Source organism: Podarcis muralis, chromosome 10, assembly GCF_964188315.1.
Source record: "Podarcis muralis chromosome 10, rPodMur119.hap1.1, whole genome shotgun sequence".
NCBI classification, from domain to species: domain Eukaryota; kingdom Metazoa; phylum Chordata; class Lepidosauria; order Squamata; family Lacertidae; genus Podarcis; species Podarcis muralis.
Genome location: NC_135664.1, coordinates 65,777,197 through 65,796,787, shown reverse-complemented (window position 1 = coordinate 65,796,787; position 19,591 = coordinate 65,777,197). Strand labels below are relative to the sequence as shown.

General features: G+C 46.4%; 1 protein-coding gene across 27 annotated transcripts in view; it reads left to right on the top strand.

The window, feature by feature from the left end:
- CELF2 (CUGBP Elav-like family member 2) overlaps positions 1-19,591 on the top strand; it is a 538,053-nt gene that overhangs the window by 435,998 nt on the left and 82,464 nt on the right. For all 27 annotated transcript variants that reach the window (XM_077935327.1, XM_077935325.1, XM_028746919.2 and 24 more), the window contains 2 exons: positions 1,874-1,922; positions 15,648-15,782. In XM_077935327.1, coding sequence (XP_077791453.1) covers positions 1,874-1,922; positions 15,648-15,782 — 184 coding nt within the window. The remainder of the gene's footprint in view (positions 1-1,873; positions 1,923-15,647; positions 15,783-19,591) is intronic.

Genomic DNA, 19,591 nt, shown 5'->3' with positions numbered 1-19,591 from the left:
GGATCGGACATGTTTCCTTTTGTCCTGATGTATGCTGAATAAACTGCTTGTAAATATGCTCACACAACCATCTCCTGCCACTTCTGTTGAGTAGTGTTTACTCTGCTGAGTAGCATACCCCAGCATCGGGTCACAGATGCTGCACCAAAGACTGGAGATCACCCGGCTCACTGGCCGGTGGGCTGGAGCCAGCTGGGGGCCTGCGAATTGCCCCCGTTTCCTTGGTTGCATGCCAACACGCACCCCCTCCTCTGCGCCTGATCCCTCTCCCAGTCACACCCTAATTCATGTTCCTCCATCTAAAAGAAAGAAAGAAACAAAAAAGAGTAAAGAAGGAAAAAGTACCAGCTCCATAAATCCTCCCAGGCACAGGTTGACACCCAAGCAAGTCCTTCTCTGAGTAGGACCATTGCTGGGAGCTGCAAGTGAGGAGAGTGCTGTTGCACTCGGGTCCATTTTGTGAGCTTCCTGCTTGAGCATCCTGTTTCTCCACCATGAGCATGGGATGCTGGACTGTTATGTTCTTACCGGCTACCATCCCTTAAGAATGGCTTCCATATCAGAACTTGGAGAACCTCTTCTATCATAATTGCTTCCTTCCTTTTTGTGTGTGTCCTTTGAGTTGTCAGATCGACCGAATAATTTCTACTGCCAGCTCCAGGTTTTAGGTGGCCGCAATCCTTACATGAACATCATTTCTCCTCTCTGTTGCTCTTTCTTTGAACCCAACCTGCACTGCTGCTCAGAGAAGGGGGGAAGAGAGCTGGTGTTGTTGCTGCTGCTGCTGCTTCCTGACCCTGATGCTTATCCCGGGCTTAGAAGGGAGAAGTGGGCATGCAGCAACACCGAGGAGGTAGAAGAGGAGCAGGGCAAGGAGGCTGCAGGAGATGGCAGAGGGTCCTCTGTTGGGTGCAGGCCTCAGCAAGTGCACTGCACTGCTGACCCCGGGCAACAGCTGTGTATTTATTTCAAGTGTGAGTTTAGCCCCCCCAAAAGCAAAAGACTTATTAAAATATGGCAACCCTAACTTTACTTCCCTGTAGAAGAGTAAATATGGTGGTGTTTGTTCTAAAATTAGGGTGGTTGTTCTTTGCTCTTAAAAATGTATAGGACAGCTTGGATTATAAAACCAAGATAATATGACTGTACATTTTCCTTCCTTACAAAATGGGCCTATTTTGGGACTGCTCCAAAACATATGAACCAAAGTAGTCAATGGATCGTTGAATGGGCGATAAAACAATGAATCACAATGCAGCTTAGGTACATACCGAAATCTGTTCAGAACCACTCAATCTGCATTCCTAACATGCCAATTTGCTTGTGCAAATAGGTCCGGTATTGACCCTCAGTGGGTAATAATAACAATAATCAGAGTATTGAAACCCGATCTGTTAGGATGAGTCTTGTGGGCATGATAATTTGAGCTTTTTAAAAGCTTGCTAGCTGTTAAACCAATCTGTTAATGTTTCCTTTTAGCAGAAAAACCGACGGTGCTTGGAACTGATGCCTTTTGGATTGCTAGCCTGTTAAATAATATACTGTGGATTGAATCTCTGTCCTATCTAGCTAAATAATGTTTATGCTGACAGGCACGAGCTGATTAGAGTATCACACAGGCTTCTTTCCTAGCCGTTCTACCCAGTACGTTTAGGCGATGCCATGGTTTGGATTGAGGACTGTCTGACACGGTCAGGATGTGTTCTGCCAGTGAGCTACAACTGCTCCCTACTAAGTATTGATCGTGCCTCCCACGTAACTCCCCCCAATGGCTACAACACGTCCAAAGCCAATGAAAAATTAAGCATGTTTGACTTGTGGCACTCCAACCCGCTTTACTTTCTTTTTTCTTTTTGTTGTCTGTTGTTTCCAGATGCATCATCCCATTCAGATGAAACCGGCAGATAGTGAAAAATCCAACGGTAGGTGGTCAACCTGTTTCATACTTAAATGTTGCCCTTTCTTCTTCTTCTTCTTCTCCTTCTCCTTCTCCTCCTCCTCCTCCTCCTCCTCCTCCTCCTTCTCCTTCTCCTTCTCCTTCTCCTTGGGGGTTGGGAAGAACAGGCTGTGTTGTTTGCTAAACTATGGGATTTGCTTCCACAAGTGGTGGCGATGCTCTCCAACTCGAATGGCTTTCAAAGAGGGTTAGACAAGTTCATGGAGCACAAGGTTGTCAATGGCTACTAGCTATGATGGCTGCCCTTGGCCTCTTCTGGCAGTCACACGTGGGGAGAACACTGTTGGGCTAGGGCCCTGCTTGCAACCTTCCCATAGGCATCTGGTTGGTCAATGTGAGAAGAGAATGTTGGACTAGATGGACCTTTGGCCCGATCCAGGAGGACTCTTATTACGTTCTTGCTATGTTCTCATTACACGCTTGGTGGCCCCATTCATGACACTGTATCAGGCCTAGAGAAAACACAGGCCTCTCTTGAACTCCCATTTGCCTCCACAAAGAAGAAGGAACGATTCAAAGGACAGAATCGCCGGGATGACCCGTATGCTATGGCAATATGAGTGTTGATGCAATTGTCCTCTAGTCAATCGCTTCCCTGAGAAAAACTCTCCGTCTCCTTTTGACCATTTCCCATCAAATAATGAGACACTGCATTTGGGAATCAGCAAGAGGCAGAGTTTTGTAAAAATTCTCATGGATAGAATGTGGGGTTTATGATGTTGTTGCTGTTGTTACCTTTGAGGTGGTCAAAGGATGTTTGTGAGTGTCTTTCCTTTCATTCTACAAATCATCCCTCCAGTGGTCTGCGTTCGGTAGCCTTCCTGGATGTCCACATTTATGGGATAGCCCAGCTAAGGAGATCACAAGGCTTTGATATAGTGTGGGGTGGGCAGGCTGCAGACCCCTGGGAAATTATTGTACACCTGATCACAAACACTTCATAAACACTTGGCCACCTCATAAATAAGGTTAAGTTCAAAGTCTGCTAAAATTAAAATATAAAATGATTTCTCAAGTATCCTGAAACTTGGAGAAACTATTGGGTGGCTGCCCCCAAAAAATATTTTAAGGAGGGGGCTGAAGGGACCAGGGCCCCATAGAGTTGGTGCCTGTGGGTGATATGTAATATTTTTAAAAAACTGGGGGTGGGTAACACTCTCCAAGTGGCTCTTCCTATGAGCAAAGAATTCAGAATTCATAGGCTTTCTAAACTCCAGTACTGGCTACTTGTAGTTGCTGTTTAGTCGTTTAGTCGTGTCCGACTCTCCGTGACCCCATGGACCAGAGCACGCCGGCACTCCTGTCTTCCACTGCCTCCCACAGTTTGACCAAACTGTGGGAGGCAGTGGAAGACAGAAGCGCCTGGCGTGCTCTGGTCCATGGGGTCACGAAGAGTCGGACTTGACTAAACGACTAAACAACAACAACAACAACAACAACAAGGTTGGGGAGGCAGGGAGACCAACAGTAGATGGCGCCAGAGCCAATGTCAGGCAGAGCCACACCCTGGCTGACTGTAAGAACTGAGGTTGGTGTGAGGCAATGCCAGATTTTTTTTCCCTCAGAGACCAGCCTCCACTGTTCAGATTCACCTTGCCTTGGCTTTCCTCCCTCCAGGTTGCACAAGGCAGGACAGAAATCAGGTCAAAGGCAGCCCTATTGATTGGGAGGGATCTCTGTGACATGCAAAACATGCAGCGAGCTTAAATGAGTCTGAATTGTGCCAAGCAGGACTCTGCAAGGAGCTGCACGGCCGCCGTGGCAAGTTTGGTTTTTAATCTAGCCTTGCTTGGCCCCTTGATTCCTATAATTTGCTAAGAGGCATGTCAAAGAAATCTCCTGCCTTCTTAGATTGCAAGAACTTTGCTTTTCCCTCATGGCAGAAATAATCATAGCCGCTTCCTTCCAGCAGGCAACTTTGCTCTTCATTAATTAGTAATCAGGGCAGAAGCCATGCACTTAGAGATTTAAATACCTGCAAATGTAAATGATGACTGGGCCCTAAATCTCTCTGCAGAGTTAAGAGAGGAGTTCTTTCTTTCTTGCTTTCTTTTTCTTTCTCTTTTTTGGGGGAGGAGGGGAGTTAATTATGGTGCTTCCCATTTTCTCATTTCTCCATGGATCCTGTGAAGTTCAGAAGAATATTAAGTCTTTGTGCTGTCCGTTTTGACAGCACCAAAAATGCAAAAATGTTTGGTTTTTTTAACCGTATTGTGGCTAGCATGTTTGCAACGGTGGCTCGCTGACCCGTCCAAGATTGTTAATTGTCTGACTTGTTTTTATTGTTGTTGGCATTGGTGAAATATTGCCAAGTATTTTGTAAAGTTGCTCCAGGTGTAACTCCAGCTGTGGGCAGGGGGAATGATCTTGGGGGCGGGCTTCCTCCAGGCATGCCAGCCACCAATTAAGCTAGCCCCACCCCTCAAACACACATTTGTGCTATCTGAAAGTGCAGCTTGATATGATGAACCCTAGCCCATGCTCCAGATCACCCTATACAACGAGCTTCTTCGTAGGCAACGGAATTTCCTTTTCCTCTCTTTGACACTCCATAAATTATGCAGTTGAGTTTCCCACATTGGGGGAAATCGCCTCCAGAAAAGATTTGGGGCAGGTGCAACGGGAGGAGAAGGGATGGAAGCCAGCAGACTGCCTCCAATAGTAGAAGTAAGACACAGCCATCACACCTGGTAACTGTTGATTGTTGTTGTTTAGTCGTTTAGTCGTGTCCGACTCTTCGTGACCCCATGGACCAGAGCACGCCAGGCACTTCTATCTTCCACTGCCTGCCGCAGTTTGGTCAAACTCATGTTGGTAGCTTCGAGAACACTGTCCGACCATCTCGCCTCTGTCGTCCCCTTCTCCTTGTGCCCTCAATCTTTCCCAACATCAGGGTCTTTTCCAGGGAGTCTTCTCTTCTCATGAGGTGGCCAAAGTATTGGAGCCTCAACTTCACGATCTGTCCTTCCAGTGAGCACTCAGGCCTGATTTCCTTCAGAATGGATAGGTTTGATCTTCTTGTAGTCCATGGGACTCTCAAGAGTCTCCTCCAGCACCATAATTCAAAAGCATCCATTCTTCGGCAATCAGCCTTCTTTATGGTTCAGCTCTCACTTCCATACATCACTACGGGGAAAACCATAGCTTTAACTATACGGGCCTTTGTTGGCAAGGTGATGTCTCTGTTAATAGTCTTTCCTAAACAGCCTCAGGCCTGTATACCTGAAGGAGCGTCTTCCCCCGCCCCCCAATTGTTCAACCCAGGCGTTGAGATCCAGCTCCGAGGGCCTTCTGGCGGCTCCCTCACTGTGAGAAGTGAAGTTATGGGGAAGCAGGCTGAGGGCCTTCTTGGTAGTGGCGCCCACCCTGTGGAACGCCCTCCCCTCAGATGTCAAGGGGATGAGTAACTATAGAACCTTTGGAAGGCATCTGAAGGCAGCTCTGTATAGGGAAGCCTTTTGATGTTTAATTTTGTTTCTGTATTTGTTGGACGCGGGTGGCGCTGTGGTATAAACCACTGAGCCTCTTGGGCTTGCCGATCAGAAGGTTGGCGGTTCGAATTCCCGTGACAGGTTGAGCTCCCATTGCTCTGTCCCCAGCTCCTGCCAACCTAGCAGTTCGAAAGCACCGCAGTGCAAGTAGATAAATAGGTACCGCTGCAGCGGGAAGGTAAATGGTGTTTCTGTGCGCTCTGGTTTCCGTCACGGTGTTCCGTTGCCCCAGAAGTGGTTTAGTCATGTGGGCCACATGACCCGGAAAGCTGTCTGTGGACCAACACCGGCTCCCTCAGCCTGAAAGCGAGATGAGCGCTGCAACCCCATAGTCTCCTTTGACTGGATTTAACCGTCCAGGGGTCCTTTTATGTTTTTATATTTGTTGGGAGCTGCCCTGAGTGGCTGGGGCAACCCAGTCAGAGGGGCGGGGTATAAAGATGATGATGATTTTTATTATTATTACTACTAGTAGTAGTAGTATTGCTATTCCACATCTGCAAAAGCCTGAAACTGTAGCTGCAGAAGGCAGGACTGTCTTGCATCCTCCTTCCTTGTGTTCTCAGGATGTACTCCCAATTTGGGAATGAGGAACAGAATTTGGCCGGCACGCTTTATTCTGAGCTCCCCCACCCCCCAGTGGCCCTCCTGGCAGGTGGGCAGAGCTGTCCATCACTTGATGTCACCATGAAACCAGATGACCCCAAAGAACATGTTTCTCCGCTGGTGCAGCTCAAGACATGCTTGCATTCAAGCTGGGGGGGGGGGGGTCAAAGGAAGAATCGGTCTGGCCTAAACAGATCTTGAAATCTATTTGTAAACATGGGTGCTGATGTATAAGCCGCTTTTACTCATATGGAAAGAGTTAACAGCTTTTCTATAAATCAAAGGGTTGTTGTTGTTGTTTGTGTGTGTGTTTTTAATAATATATTCCGAGCGGGTGGACGAGGGGGAGGAAGAAAGGGAGAAATTTCAAATCCCTGCTTGTAAGCCTGCAAAAACCCCAAGCGTGCAATCTGTCCGTGTCACACCTGGATCTAAATCTGCCTGAATTAATTAGCAACTTCTTTCCCCTACGTGTTAGTGCTAACATATGGCATTTAATTACTACTTTCAATTCAGCACTTTGTTCCTTTTAGAATTTTGAAATCTTTTCTTCTGCGAAGTCGGAACATGGCGGGGTCCTACCAGTCTCCGCTTCTCATCGCAGCAAACTTTTAGCGAGGGCGGGCTTTTGTCTGTTGAGGAACAGAGACTTGAAACTGGTGTTGACGTGCTGCTAGCGGTTTGACTTCACCAGCGGAGGTGCGGTACATTGTCTCTCAAGGCGGACGGGAGCTGACTGAGAAAGGAACCAGGACTCTTATTGTGATGCATTTAAATTGGCACTGAGCAGGCTACACAACACCGACTCTACCATGAGGCGGAGTGAGGCGGCTGCCTTGGGTGGCAAATGGTGGAAGACAGAGCTTTGTGTGAGCTACTCAGAAGTAGTAGAAGACACTGTCCCATCACCAGTGCTTAAGGAAGGTTCAGTTGCTGCCAATCTGGTTAGTTTTTGTACATGAAATGTGAAGGGGTAGCCATCTTGATGTTTGCCTCAGGCAGCAAAATGGCTTGAGCTGGCCCTGCTGGTAAGTGATTCAGTAGCATGGTTTTGACCAAGGAGCAGGCATTATTATTATTATTATTATTATTATTATTATTATTTGCATATACAACCCTTCATCCAAAGATCTCAGGGTGGTTCACGAGATAAAAATGCAGGATAAAAGGAATACATAGTTAAAAAAACAAAGCTATACCCTGCCTCCCACAAACACATTTAAAAGGCCGTAGAATATTAATCAGCCTAAGGCCTGGTTTAAGAGGAACATTTCCACCTGGCACCTAAAGGTGTATAATGAAGGCACCAGGCAAACCTCTCTGGGGAGAGCATTCCACAAATGGGGAGCCACTACAGAGAAGGCCCCGTTCTTGTGTTGCCACCCTCCAGACAACATGTGGAGCAGGCACACGAAGACGGACTTTAGATGATGAACGCAAAGTCTGGGTTGGTTTATATGGTATTCATATCTACTCAAAATGACAAGTAGGCAGATTAATGGAGAAGACGACTGTTGGTGCAGGCCTGTAGTGTTGGCTGTAGATTGCCTCCAGTCTTGGGGACAGCACGCCTCTGAATATTAGTTGCTGGGCAAGCTTCTGGTTGGCCAATGAAAGGAACAGGTTGCTGGACAAGATAGGTGTTATGTACTGAAGTTCTCACCCTGGGCCAGCAGGGGGATACTGTAGATAGTTATGCAAATGAAGGGTTGAAAGTGACGTTCAGTGATTGGATAGTTTTAGAAAGTTGTTACAGTAACGTGGTACTGGAGCTCTATATAAGCAGGCTGACTGAGCCCTTCAGTTCAGTTCTGTTCCAGCTTACAAATAAAGAGCTGCTTTGGAAGAATCGCTGTGTCGTCTGATATGTTCGCCCACAACCTAACAATAGGTCTTTGGCCTGAGCCAGCAGGGCTCTGGGAGTGTTACATTCAAAATGTAATGTAGATTAATAAGTAATTTTAAACGAGTCACACCCATTGCTCCACGCACTTTTTCTTTTGGGGCACCTGCCCAGGCTGGGGGGAAATTCTCCACAAGACAAGAGTCACCTAGTCCAGCCTCCTGCAATGCAGGAATCTGTCGCCCGACGGGGGATTTGAACCCACAGCCCTAAGATTAAGAAGTCTCATGCCAGCTCAGAATGTGGTGTTTGTGGTAGAAAGAAACGTTGCCCAGCCCCTCGGTCACCACTTTAAAAATCAGTAGGTATCAGCAGGGTTAGATCCTGTGCGAAAGGAGGTTGGCTGGAGCTGCTTCTCCTCTGCTGAAAGCCAGGTCAGTTTGTGCTTTGTTCCTTTAGAGTCAATGTGTCTGGTTCCTTCCGAAGATCTATCAGCAGCAATTGCAAAACAGCGGTGCTGATCCATAGCTATGTATTGGTTTGTGTGTGTGTGTGTGTGTGTGTGTGTGTGTGTGTGTGTGGTGTTGTTGTTTTTTACTCTTGAGTCAGTTCTCTTGAATGCAGCGTTTTGTAAAAGATATACAGTATACATGAGCCGGGTGTTTAATTTACTATAAAATCAGCCTCCAGCTGAAAACCTGTGAAATCGTTTTAGTTAATTTGCCGTATTTATCAGTTTACCAGCGAAACTTGAGCAGGCCAGTAGGGAATTCATCATCCGCAGCAGTTTGGAAAATTAAAAACAAAACCTTTGTTGTTGTTGTTTTTCTCGGGGTGGCGGAGGAGAAAGGGAAGTTGAAGAAGCGGCTGCTTAGATCGCCGTCTTCCCTTGTACATGTACAGGGAGAGAAGGGGAAGGTGTCTGGCTTTACAAAGTTCTTCTGCCGCCCTCCACGTACGCTCAGTTTTAATTTAACTTGTCACAATGCCTGCCCCTTTCAGACAAGTTATTTAATGCTGAACATCGCATCCGAAATACCTTACGAGCTGATGGACCACTCCTAAGAGCCCTCCTTGATATGTAAATAGGTTGCGATAAAACGCAGGTCCTTCCTCCTTGGAAATGTTGTAAAGCATAAGCTATATTCTAATGACATCGTTCGCTGCATTTCCGCGCCCATGTGCCACATCATTGTCTGCCTCCTGGGATGACTTAAGTTTTTTGACATTGTTACATGGTTTTACGGAGTGGCATGCTTTACCTGGGGACTGTGTTCACACCATACATGTAATCACTTCCCTTCCTTCCCAAAGAATCCTGGGAACTGTGCTTTTGACTTCACAGAGCTACGATTCCCAATGCCCTTCGCAAACTATAGTTCCCAGGATTCTTGGGCAGGGGCTGCTTTAAATGTATGGTGTGTACACAGCCCCAGATGCCATTTTGGGTGGTTTCCCATAATATGACATTCCACACTTAGTTGCATTTTATTTGTGCTTGGTTATACTAAGGCCACAACCTTTCATCAGCTAATGAAGCCCTAATTATGTGGGCCTTCAGAATTGACTATAAAACCATGTCTGTTGGACTGCAAGTTTTAAGAGCATAAAAAGAGCCATATTGGAGAAGGCTAAAGGCTCAATTGGTTCAGCATCCTGTTCTTGTGACAAACCAAATGCCTCTCGGTGGATTTCTTGAATCCTCCCTTAAATCCATCCATGTTGGTGACCGTCACTACCTCCTTGTGGAAGTGAGTTCCATGGTTTAACCATCTGCTGTGTGAACAGGTTATTTCTTTTGTTCGCCTGTCCTGAATCTTCCAGCATTCATCTTCATTGCCCTTGGGAGAAATGCTCAGAACCAGGGGTGCTCAGAACTTGAATAAAATATTGGGGGCGACGCGGGTGGCGCTGTGGGTAAAAGCCTCAGCGCCTAGGGCTTGCTGATCGAAAGGTCAGCTGTTCGAATCCCCACGGCGGGGTGCACTCCCGCTGCTCGGTCCCAGCGCCTGCCAACCTAGCAGTTCGAAAGCACCCCCGGGTACAAGTAGATAAATAGGGACCGCTTACCAGCGGGAAGGTAAACGGTGTTTCCGTGTGCTGCGCTGGCTCGCCAGAGCAGCAATGTCACGCTAGCCACGTGACCCGGAAGTGTCTTCGGACAGCGCTGGCCCCTGGCCTCTTAAGTGAGATGGGCGCACAACCCTAGAGTCTGTCAAGACTGGCCCGTACGGGCAGAGGTACCTTTACCTTTACCTTAAGCTGCACCCTAAGCATGCAAGACATTATGCATGCACACCATGGCAATGCCCATCAACTAGGGGGGGGGGGAAGCCCCTCAAATATTTTAATGGGGGAGGCCTAAGAGTTGGCTCCTATGCTCAGAACATCATTTTCCACTTAAGGTGAAGCCCATCTGAGCCTCTTTGAATGTCATCAAAGATCTCCATCGCCTTCTATCTCAACCCAGCTTTGCAAGGTGAAGAACATTTTTCACCTTTGGGGAGCAGTAGGAGGTAGAGCAGGGATCTGCAAACTTTTCCAGCAGGGGGCCAGTCCACTGTCCCTCAGACCTTGTGGGGGGCCGGATGTCAGATTGGAAGTGGTGTTTGCTCGTGAGTCATCAGGCAGGACTCAGACCTGTCTTTTACAGGTTTTATTTTGGTGCAAACTATTTACAGTGCAGAGCCACAAGTTCATGTCTGCCTCAATCGCTAGCAGAATCCGGGAGTGGTTGTTTCCTGGACCTCCGCCAGCATAAAAGTCTTGTTACTCCCTCTTTGCGCTTTAGACCTCTGCGCAGGGTGGGCGACGGAAGGGGCGTGCTTCCCTCCTGCCCGGCTTGGCCAGGAGCGGTGCTGAGGCTCCTACCAGCATCCTCAGGTCCTTTTACCTCTTCCCCACTGGAGGTGGAGCTTTCTCATCACCAGAAGAACTGCTTCGCAAGATTTTCGGAGGCTCCCTGTAACACGACTGCCCCTCTGTTTCCCGCCCCTGTTCTGATGGCAGTTCCCTGACACCGGAGTATTCTGGGGGGGGGGGGATTAACAAATTCCTATGCCCCACAAATAACCCAGAGATGTATTTTAAATAAAAGCACACATTTTACTCATGTAAAAACACGCAGATTCCCGGACTGTATTTAGAAGGCGATTGGGCCGGATTCAGCCCCCAGGACTTAGTTTGCCTACCCATGAGGTAGAGTAAGGGTCTGTTAGGAGCTAGTGTCAGGAAATGGTCAGCAAATAAAATAAAATAAAAAATAAATAAAATAAGTCAGTGACGTTAACTCTTTATTCAAAGAAGCCAAAACAGTGCAGGCCTGGTGATCTTGCCCCAGTGAAGCAGTTCTGAGGACCAAAATGGAGACCTTATACCTGGTGAATTGTACTCTACAATAAAGCTTTGTTCTTCATGAAATTTGGATTGAGGCCCAAACTAGAACTCACCAGTTTGTTTGCTTTGCTTAATGGTTCAGTTGCTATCTCTTTTTTATTTCCTGGGCTGGGAAGCATGTTTTCCGTATGCCAGCTAGTATAAAATAGCAGAATAATGTTGCTAACTGTGCATGAATATTTGGGGGGAAATTACTTGATGGTGCTCTAGGGAGTGATAAACAGTTGAGCGCCTCAACACAGCTAACCCAAGACACAGACGTACACACTTTCGCCGCTATATAGTTATGCACAGTGCGCGAAAAAAGGTATTAAAGCTGTGAGACACATAAAACAGAATGAAAATATGCTGGTTTTCTCTGTACAGTACTCTGCTGCACTACATGCCCCCCCTCTGCCCCCCAGCAAATGCTTGCTAATATTCCTGGATGGGGAGAAGGGGAGGGGGCTCAAGGAAGATTCTCCCCCTCTCCTCCCCCATCCGTCCCCCAGTGGAATGGAAACGAAAGAACTCCTTCATTACTAAAATAATTTGCACAATAATAGAAATAAATAACTGAATGGCAGGTTCTCTGGAGGAACGATTTCTCCGCGCTTCCCTACCAGCCCTGACTATGTGCTCATTAGCAGTGCATAGAATTTGCATGACATTTCCAGAGCCAAGGAAGGAGCAGGGTATCTGCTGTATAATAAGCACCTGCGGTTTGGAGGAAGATGGACAAGAACAGTGACTTGGCAATCTTCCAAGCCTTTCAGATCCATCGTGTATAGGTCTGGTCTTGGATGTCTCTTATCTGACATCTGTCCCCTGTCGCTTAAGACCCCCTTTTCCTGCCACCCCCTGGGGTTGCACGTGATCAAAGAAGGAGAAGGATAAAAGGAAAGACTCGATCGGCGGCTTTCAAGCTTCCGTCTTCAGGGAATGCTTTCCACCTCAGCCTGTTTGCTGAAGAAGCACCGCCGTTGGCCACAGAGCAAAGACGTGTTGTAGAACAGTGAGGCATGTTTGTGTGTCGAGGTCTCCAAGCCACCCCCCAAATAAAACACCATTGACACTTGATTTTAGTTTAAGGATTTTGGTATAATTTTGGCCACAACTTTATTGAAAATACAAGAAATGTGAGTGGTTGCTTAGGCATTGGTTGCGACTATCTGGCCCCACACGGGGACCGACTGACATTCGCATGCATGTAAAGTCAGTAAGGGAAAACATTTGGGGAGAGAGGCAGAGCTGGGTACCATGTTCTCACCTTTCCCCAAATGCTCCCAGGGGCTCTTGCGTGGCCCTAGCCCCTTGACAGGGGTTTGGACAAAAGCATGGTGAGCCCCTGGATTCCTTTAACAGAATACCCTTGCAGCAGCAGCACAGCCAATCCATACCCCTCCACCAACCAGTTCATAAAACCAATGCCTAACCGCAACCTTACAAGTTGTGACAATTTGCTACGCAGTAGGCAAAAACCAAATGGCACCAGCCAATCAGCCAAATGGACAAAATTCCTACCGGTGTCCCTGCCCCCAAAGCAGACGACCCCATGACAGGCATAGCAAGGTCAAGCGAACAACGCTGAACATAGGGAGGGTGGGCGGGTGATCCAATGCGCGCAGCGAAAAGAGGAAGCCCAATGCTGTGCGCAAGGTATGTAAAGGCTATGGCTGTCAATCACAAAATGGCAACATATAAATCTCCCCAGCAACAGGAAGCTCCATGATAATGGTGGCCAAACTCTTTTCCCGCCCAGCAACTGTGGGGTGTCTTGTTAGCCCCCACCACAACACGTGCTCTCCAGGAAGGAGAACACAGATTTTTGGCACGTGCTCAGTTCATGCACATGGGGCACAGGAAGCTGGCTTTATACTGAATCAGACCACTGGCCCTCTGATGCCTAACCACTGTATAGCACCAGCAAGGGTGTGGCTGGCTTTGTAAAAAGGAAATTGCAAGCGCAAGGGAGCTAATCCAGGTGGGGACCTTGGCGATTAGGGGCAGGAGTGTCTTGACCCATCGCCCCTACTGCAGTCTTGATGGGAAAAGGCAAAGGAGGAAACCCTACAGAAATCCAAAGCGGAGTCCTAAGACTGTTGGATGGTACCCAGGGCCGGATTTAGGTTTGATGAGGCCCTCAGCTACTGAAGGTAATGGGGCCCTTGATATGTCTAGCTGTCCTTTGTCCACAACAAATGGTCGCTGTTTTTTTGTGTTGGATATATGCTATATGGTAATTTATGGACCTAATAGGTATCTAAAGCCCTTTGCACATAACAAAATATGTATTTTATCAAAGCAATTGTTGAACTGAAATACAGTTAATAAGTTACCACTTTATATAGAAATGAGCAAACCAGTGATATTTTAGGGAGCAGGCTAGCAGGCCATTACTTACATCATAGGAGCCTACACATCACAAAACACTGTTGCTGTATAGAGGTTTTATTTTATTTATTTTTATCTTATATTTTGGAAATGTACGTCCAGGTTTTTTTTCCTTTAAATTTTTTGGGGGCCTCCAAGAGAGTGTTTAGCTTATACGTAAATCCAGCACTGTTTGTGAGCAACTTCTTTTAACGCCATGCATTTCTGTATTTTCACTAAAATCTTCATTTCTAAATAATAATCATAATTAAAAAATTAATTTATTACTTATACCCCACCCATCTGGCGGGGCTTCCCCAGCCACTCTGGGAGGCTTCCAACAAAATATTAAAATACCGTAATACATCAATTTCTATACGCATTTCCCCCTAATACATGCATATTTGTAAACACTGGTTGGAGAACCGCATTGCAAAATTTGGAAAGCTGTGAATTTTGAAGGATAAGTGCAAATCCGGCACTGATGGCACCTTATGTGCCTCCTGACAATTCCTGAAGCCCAGCTGGTGCCAAACCTCTTGCTCTGCTTTGGACCACATCAGGAAGGCTGAGAGGGGAGCTATTGTCATCTGGGCAACTCAGGACCTCTGTACTCACTAGGGCAGCCATATTGCAAAAAATGAAAATCCAGACACAAAGCTATTGAGTTTTTGGGGGTTGGGTTTTTTTTTGGTTTTTTTTTTTTGTTTTTTATTTTTTGCAAATTTAAGCTTTTTTAAAATGAAATTCACCAAAACGGAACAAAAATCACTTCAGATATGAGCAGCCCATATCCTTCTCTGACACTTTAAGCGATTTTTCAAAAAACCCAACTGTTTCGTTTGAGACTCAGATTGGGTATGACCAGCTATCAACAGGTAGATTAATTCACACAGCAAAACGGGGCAAACTTTTTAAAAGCTTTAAAATTATTTGCTGATTTTTATCTGCATGTTATTGGCAACTGCTTCACATTACGTTATGCAGAGGGGTTTTTTTGATTAAGCAGTCTGTGAATTTTTCTAAACGTGTTTCTTCTAAAAAAATAATAATAATGTTAAGTGGGACAAACAATTTCAGTAGTAAGAAATCCGCTTCTGGTGCCTGCTGAGTCCAAATTCTGGAGCATCAGATTTGCCAACGCATCCCAACCCAGCTTTATGCCATTTCAGGTTCTGTCGCTTTAAAGCTTTCTGAATGTGAGCTTGCTTAAACTCAATCCAATGCATACAGCTGCTGCCTTGACCTACTTTGCGTGAGCCTATACAGAAAAGGAAACCATCTAGCAATAACTTGACCGCACCCCCTTAAGAAAAAATAATAATCTTTGCAAGCGCAGCATTACAAGTCTGCAGGGGATTTGGTTTCCCCCGTAGTAATCTTGCAACAACTCAGCCCTGATAGGGGGATGCTCACTAGCAATGTTCGTTTGGGGTGGGAATCACTGTATTGCTGTAGGTAAAGGAGAGCGGGGAATCCTGCCCCAGTATTCTGTCTTTGGCATAGTTGCTGCCCATTTCATACAGCTTGTTGAAATTGATTTGGGGCGGGTTGGAGTGTCCCATATGCCTTGCAAGTCTTCCCTGAGTTCATAGGCTTTGTTTCAGGCATCCATTCTCATTTCTCTTCTCATGTATTAGAAGGCAGGATTGAGGGTGGATTTCATCTAAATTAGAATCTGCGCACACCGCTTAGTAGTAGTAGTAGAGTAGTAGTAGTAGATTGAGCCAGAGGGGTAGGGATGGTCAAGGAAGGGAGAGGAGAGGAACCATTGCAAGAGAAAGGCAGAGAGTGACTCCAGAAAGGAAAGAGAGAAGGTTGCAAGTACAGCGAAATGTTTTCCACAGGACTTGCCGTCAGTTAGCGCTGCCATGCTCACAAGACCAGCTCTCGGTTTGAAGTGGTAATGAAGCATTGATCACAGATGAGGCATGGGGAGGGGGAAGAGAGGGGTTTGAATTGCCCTTTGCTCATTCGTTATTTTTATTTTTTTATCTCCTAGCTGTGGAAGACAGAAAATTGTTCATAGGAATGGTTTCGAAGAAGTGTAACGAGAACGATATCAGGGTGATGTTTTCTCCATTTGGCCAGATAGAAGAATGCCGGATCCTCCGGGGACCAGACGGGCTGAGCCGAGGTGAGTGCGAGAAGCCTACGAAACCCTCTTATCATTATTTCTAAGTGCTAATTGGAGCTGGAGATCACGGCCAGGGGAGATGAAGCCACTGTCAGCATCTAGAGGCTATGCTCGGAAGCATGCCATGTGACAGAGGAGCCCCTGAGAATTCTTTAATAGAAGCCGAAATTATCACCTTTTACTTAATAATAATAATAATAATAATAATAATAATAATAATAATAATAAAAATGCCCAAGAGGTTATCTGTGGCAACGTACATTAAGGCATGTCATTGCCCTCTTTGACAGGTGGAGAGAGACATTCCACACGGGGGCCGTTTCTCCCATATTTTTAATGTACATGCCCATCATTCTGACAGGTGGGGTGCACATGAGGGAATGGCTCTGACACTGCAGAAATGCCTGTGGCCAGATGTATTGTGCTCAGCTGCCTCCCTCTGGGCCCAGATCACCTCCTAAGATCATGTGGGTGGTTGTGCTTTCACTGCGATGCTCTCCCCTAGTTCAGTTTTCTCTACGGGAGTGAACGTCAACCAATCCTCTAACATTGTAGAACATAGGAGGGTGCCTTTGGGGACAGCTGAAGCCTGCTCTCTGCCTCTGGTGACTCCAGATTTACAAAACCAAGCCTGGTCCTATCTGCACCTCTTTGTCTGCTTCGCCCTACCCTGTGTTTGGTTTCTTGACAGCCGTGGGGCTGGGGAACGCGTGTGGACTTGCAGGCGGGGCTGGACTACTCATTTTTCCTGGCCACTGGCCATCCTGGCTGGGGCTGACAGATATGATAGTCCAGGCTTCCTCCAACTCGGCCCTCCAGATGTTTTGAGACTACAATTCCCATCATCCCTGACCACTGGTCCTGCTAGCTAGGGATCATGGGAGTTGTAGGCCAAAAGCATCTGGAGGGCCGAGTTGGAGGAAGCCTGTTATAGTCCAACAACATCTGCAGAGCCACAGGTGCTCCACCCCTCGACTGAGTGTGGTGGCAATGTTTTGAGCCAACCTTTATACAGCAAACTATGTAAAGGGCCTGAAGATACGTAGCACTTTAAATGTGTTTGGGTGATACGGCCTGATCCATGCTGCGAATGTGCAGACCTAATTCAAGGAGGGGACTTATGTGGTACAGATCCCAGTGGGAATTTGGAAACAGCAGGAAGAGGTTAACTCGCAGAGCATGTGGCGTGGCCATATAGGTCTTCTCAGCTTGCCTATAGGTCTGACTAAGCTTGCCTAATCACATCTACTCCGCTAGAAAATATTATGTAGCATTCCCTGTAATTGCATATGTCGCGATAGATTTGGTGGATGCTGATATTTATTGGTCTTAGGGTTGTATGACGGTCAGCAAGGTAATGTCTGCAAATTCTGACATTTACTGACAAATCTGTAGAGCCTTGAATGATATCATTTTCACCATATGTAGGTGAAGGAGATTCATCAGACAACACATGTAAATGTGTATTTGTGTTTTAAGAGGCTCGTGACACAAAAAGTTATACGCTGTCTTAAGACATACCAGTAAATGTCATTAATCATCAAATATCGGACATTTACCATAACATAAAAACCATCAGAAGGTGCATATTGGTCCCAATTTGTGTAGGAGTCCATACCTTCTCACTGGTTAGTGCAATGTGGAATTCATTGTAAAGGGAAACACAACAATATAGTCACAGGAATATTTGTGCACTTAATAAAAATAATTCTGGGCCCCCCAGCTGAATTCTACAACGTGGATAAATTATGCAAATCAAATTAAGCTTATTTGCATACATGTTCTTATTTGACATAATTTATTCAGCATCTGCCAGTCACGAGATGAGGCCAGGAGCTGTACAGAACACTCTGACTTCCATAAATCACTCTCTGCTTCGGAAATGTCATCAGGCATCACTTCTCGTTAAATGTAGCCCAAGATTTCCTTCCCAGTTTCCCAAAAATTCTCTCCCCTGGAAAATAGATCCTGATTTTCTACTGTTTTCTTTGGGGTGAGAAGTGTAAGTGTGTGTGTGTGTGTGTGTGTGTGTGTGTGTGTGTAAATGAGGAGTTCTGCATACCTTACTTAAACTTATGAGGTGGCAAAGGACGCGGGTTTTTTGTTTTTGTTTTTTTAAAAAAGCTTTCCCCTTGCTTTTAAAACTTTCATTTTGTAGTTTTACATTGTGAACCGCCCTGTGAGCGTCAAATGAAAGGCAGCTTGAGGATTTAATTACCGTATTTTTCGCCCTATAGGACGCACTTTTTCCCCTCCAAAAATGAAGGGGAAATGTGTGTGCGTCCTATGGGGCGAATGCAGGCTTTCACTGAAGCCTGGAGAGCAAGAGGGGTCGGTGCGCACCGACCCCTCTCACTCTCCAGGCTTCGGGAGAGCTGCAGCACCAGCCCCACAAGGTCAGGGGACAGCGGGGAGGCGGAACGCCGCCATCCCACTGTCTCCCGATGTGGTTTGGAGGCTGACGGCGGGGAGACGCGTGCTTCTCCCCGCCGCCAGCCCCGCAAGCTCCGGGGACAGCTGGGAGGCGCAGCGCGTCTTCCCGCTGTCCCCGGACCTCGTCTGCAGGCGGGCGGCGGGGAGAAGAGCCCCGCAAGTGCCTGGGGGGGAATAATTTTTTTTTCTTTATTTCCCCCCAAAAAAACTTGGTGCGTCCTATGGGCCGGTGCGTCCTATGGGGCGAAAAATACGGTAATTAATAAATTGTAATTAAAAATCAATATGGGGGGAGAAATCTCAACTTTAAGTAAGATAAGCTACAAGTAACCCTACACACACACACACACACACACACACACACAATGTTCAAGAAATATCTTCCACTCCCATGATCTTCACATGAGTTTTTGTTTCTTTCCCCACCCCACGCCACTCCCCCTCAATAGCAGAAAAAGAAATTCAGCGCAGCTCTAGATCTCCGCGTTTTCAAGCCCATCTCCACAGTCCAAAGAGGCTGGAAACTTGACTGCTGAGATTTAACAGAATTTTGCTTTTCTTTACCCATTACAAAATTCTGGACATCTGCCCAATGCACACAGACCTGCTTATGTAGAGTCCAACCAGATACTCATTTGACTCAATACTGTCCCATCCTCAAGGAACCTAGGAAGATGTGGCCTTGCCATAGTTCTCCATGGATATGGGACTGTCATTGTGCAGCTGCCATACAACGGATGTCAATACCACAGAATCAAGGGAATCACAGTTTATGCATTTTCACTGGAATTCTTACATGTATCCCAAAGGCATGAGTACATCACCTCGGGGAAAATTCCTGAAAACACAGAAACAATGTTCTAAAAACTAGCAGGACCCATGTAGATGTCTGTGTTTTCACGTTATCCTCAGTCCTAGAATGGGAACCTTCCTTCTCTCCCATTCCCTGACATCAAGATCCTTGTTATATTCTGAATTTTCAGTTTTCTGTACACTTTGCGAGCTTCAGTGTATCTAGAATCTTGAGCACGCTTGTTCCTCTTTGAGGTTTGCTGCTATTTCACTGTCAGAATAGATTTTGGAGGTGCAGGGCAAGCATTTTCAAGCACGAATGGGCAGGTGACAAATGATGAGAGCATGAGAAAAGCCTGGCTGCTGAACCAGGTCAAAAGCCCGTTTATTCCAGCATCTTGTTCTCATGGCGGCCAACCCGATTCTGTTTATCTAATCTATTTAACAGAATTAAATAGTAGGGCACCAAGGGGGAAAGGAAACACGCCTTCCATGTAGTCACTTTTCTTAATTGATCTTCAGTGCCAGAAGATTATGTCACAGTGCCAGCGCTACCATTAGACAGAGTGAGGCAGCGAGCCAAG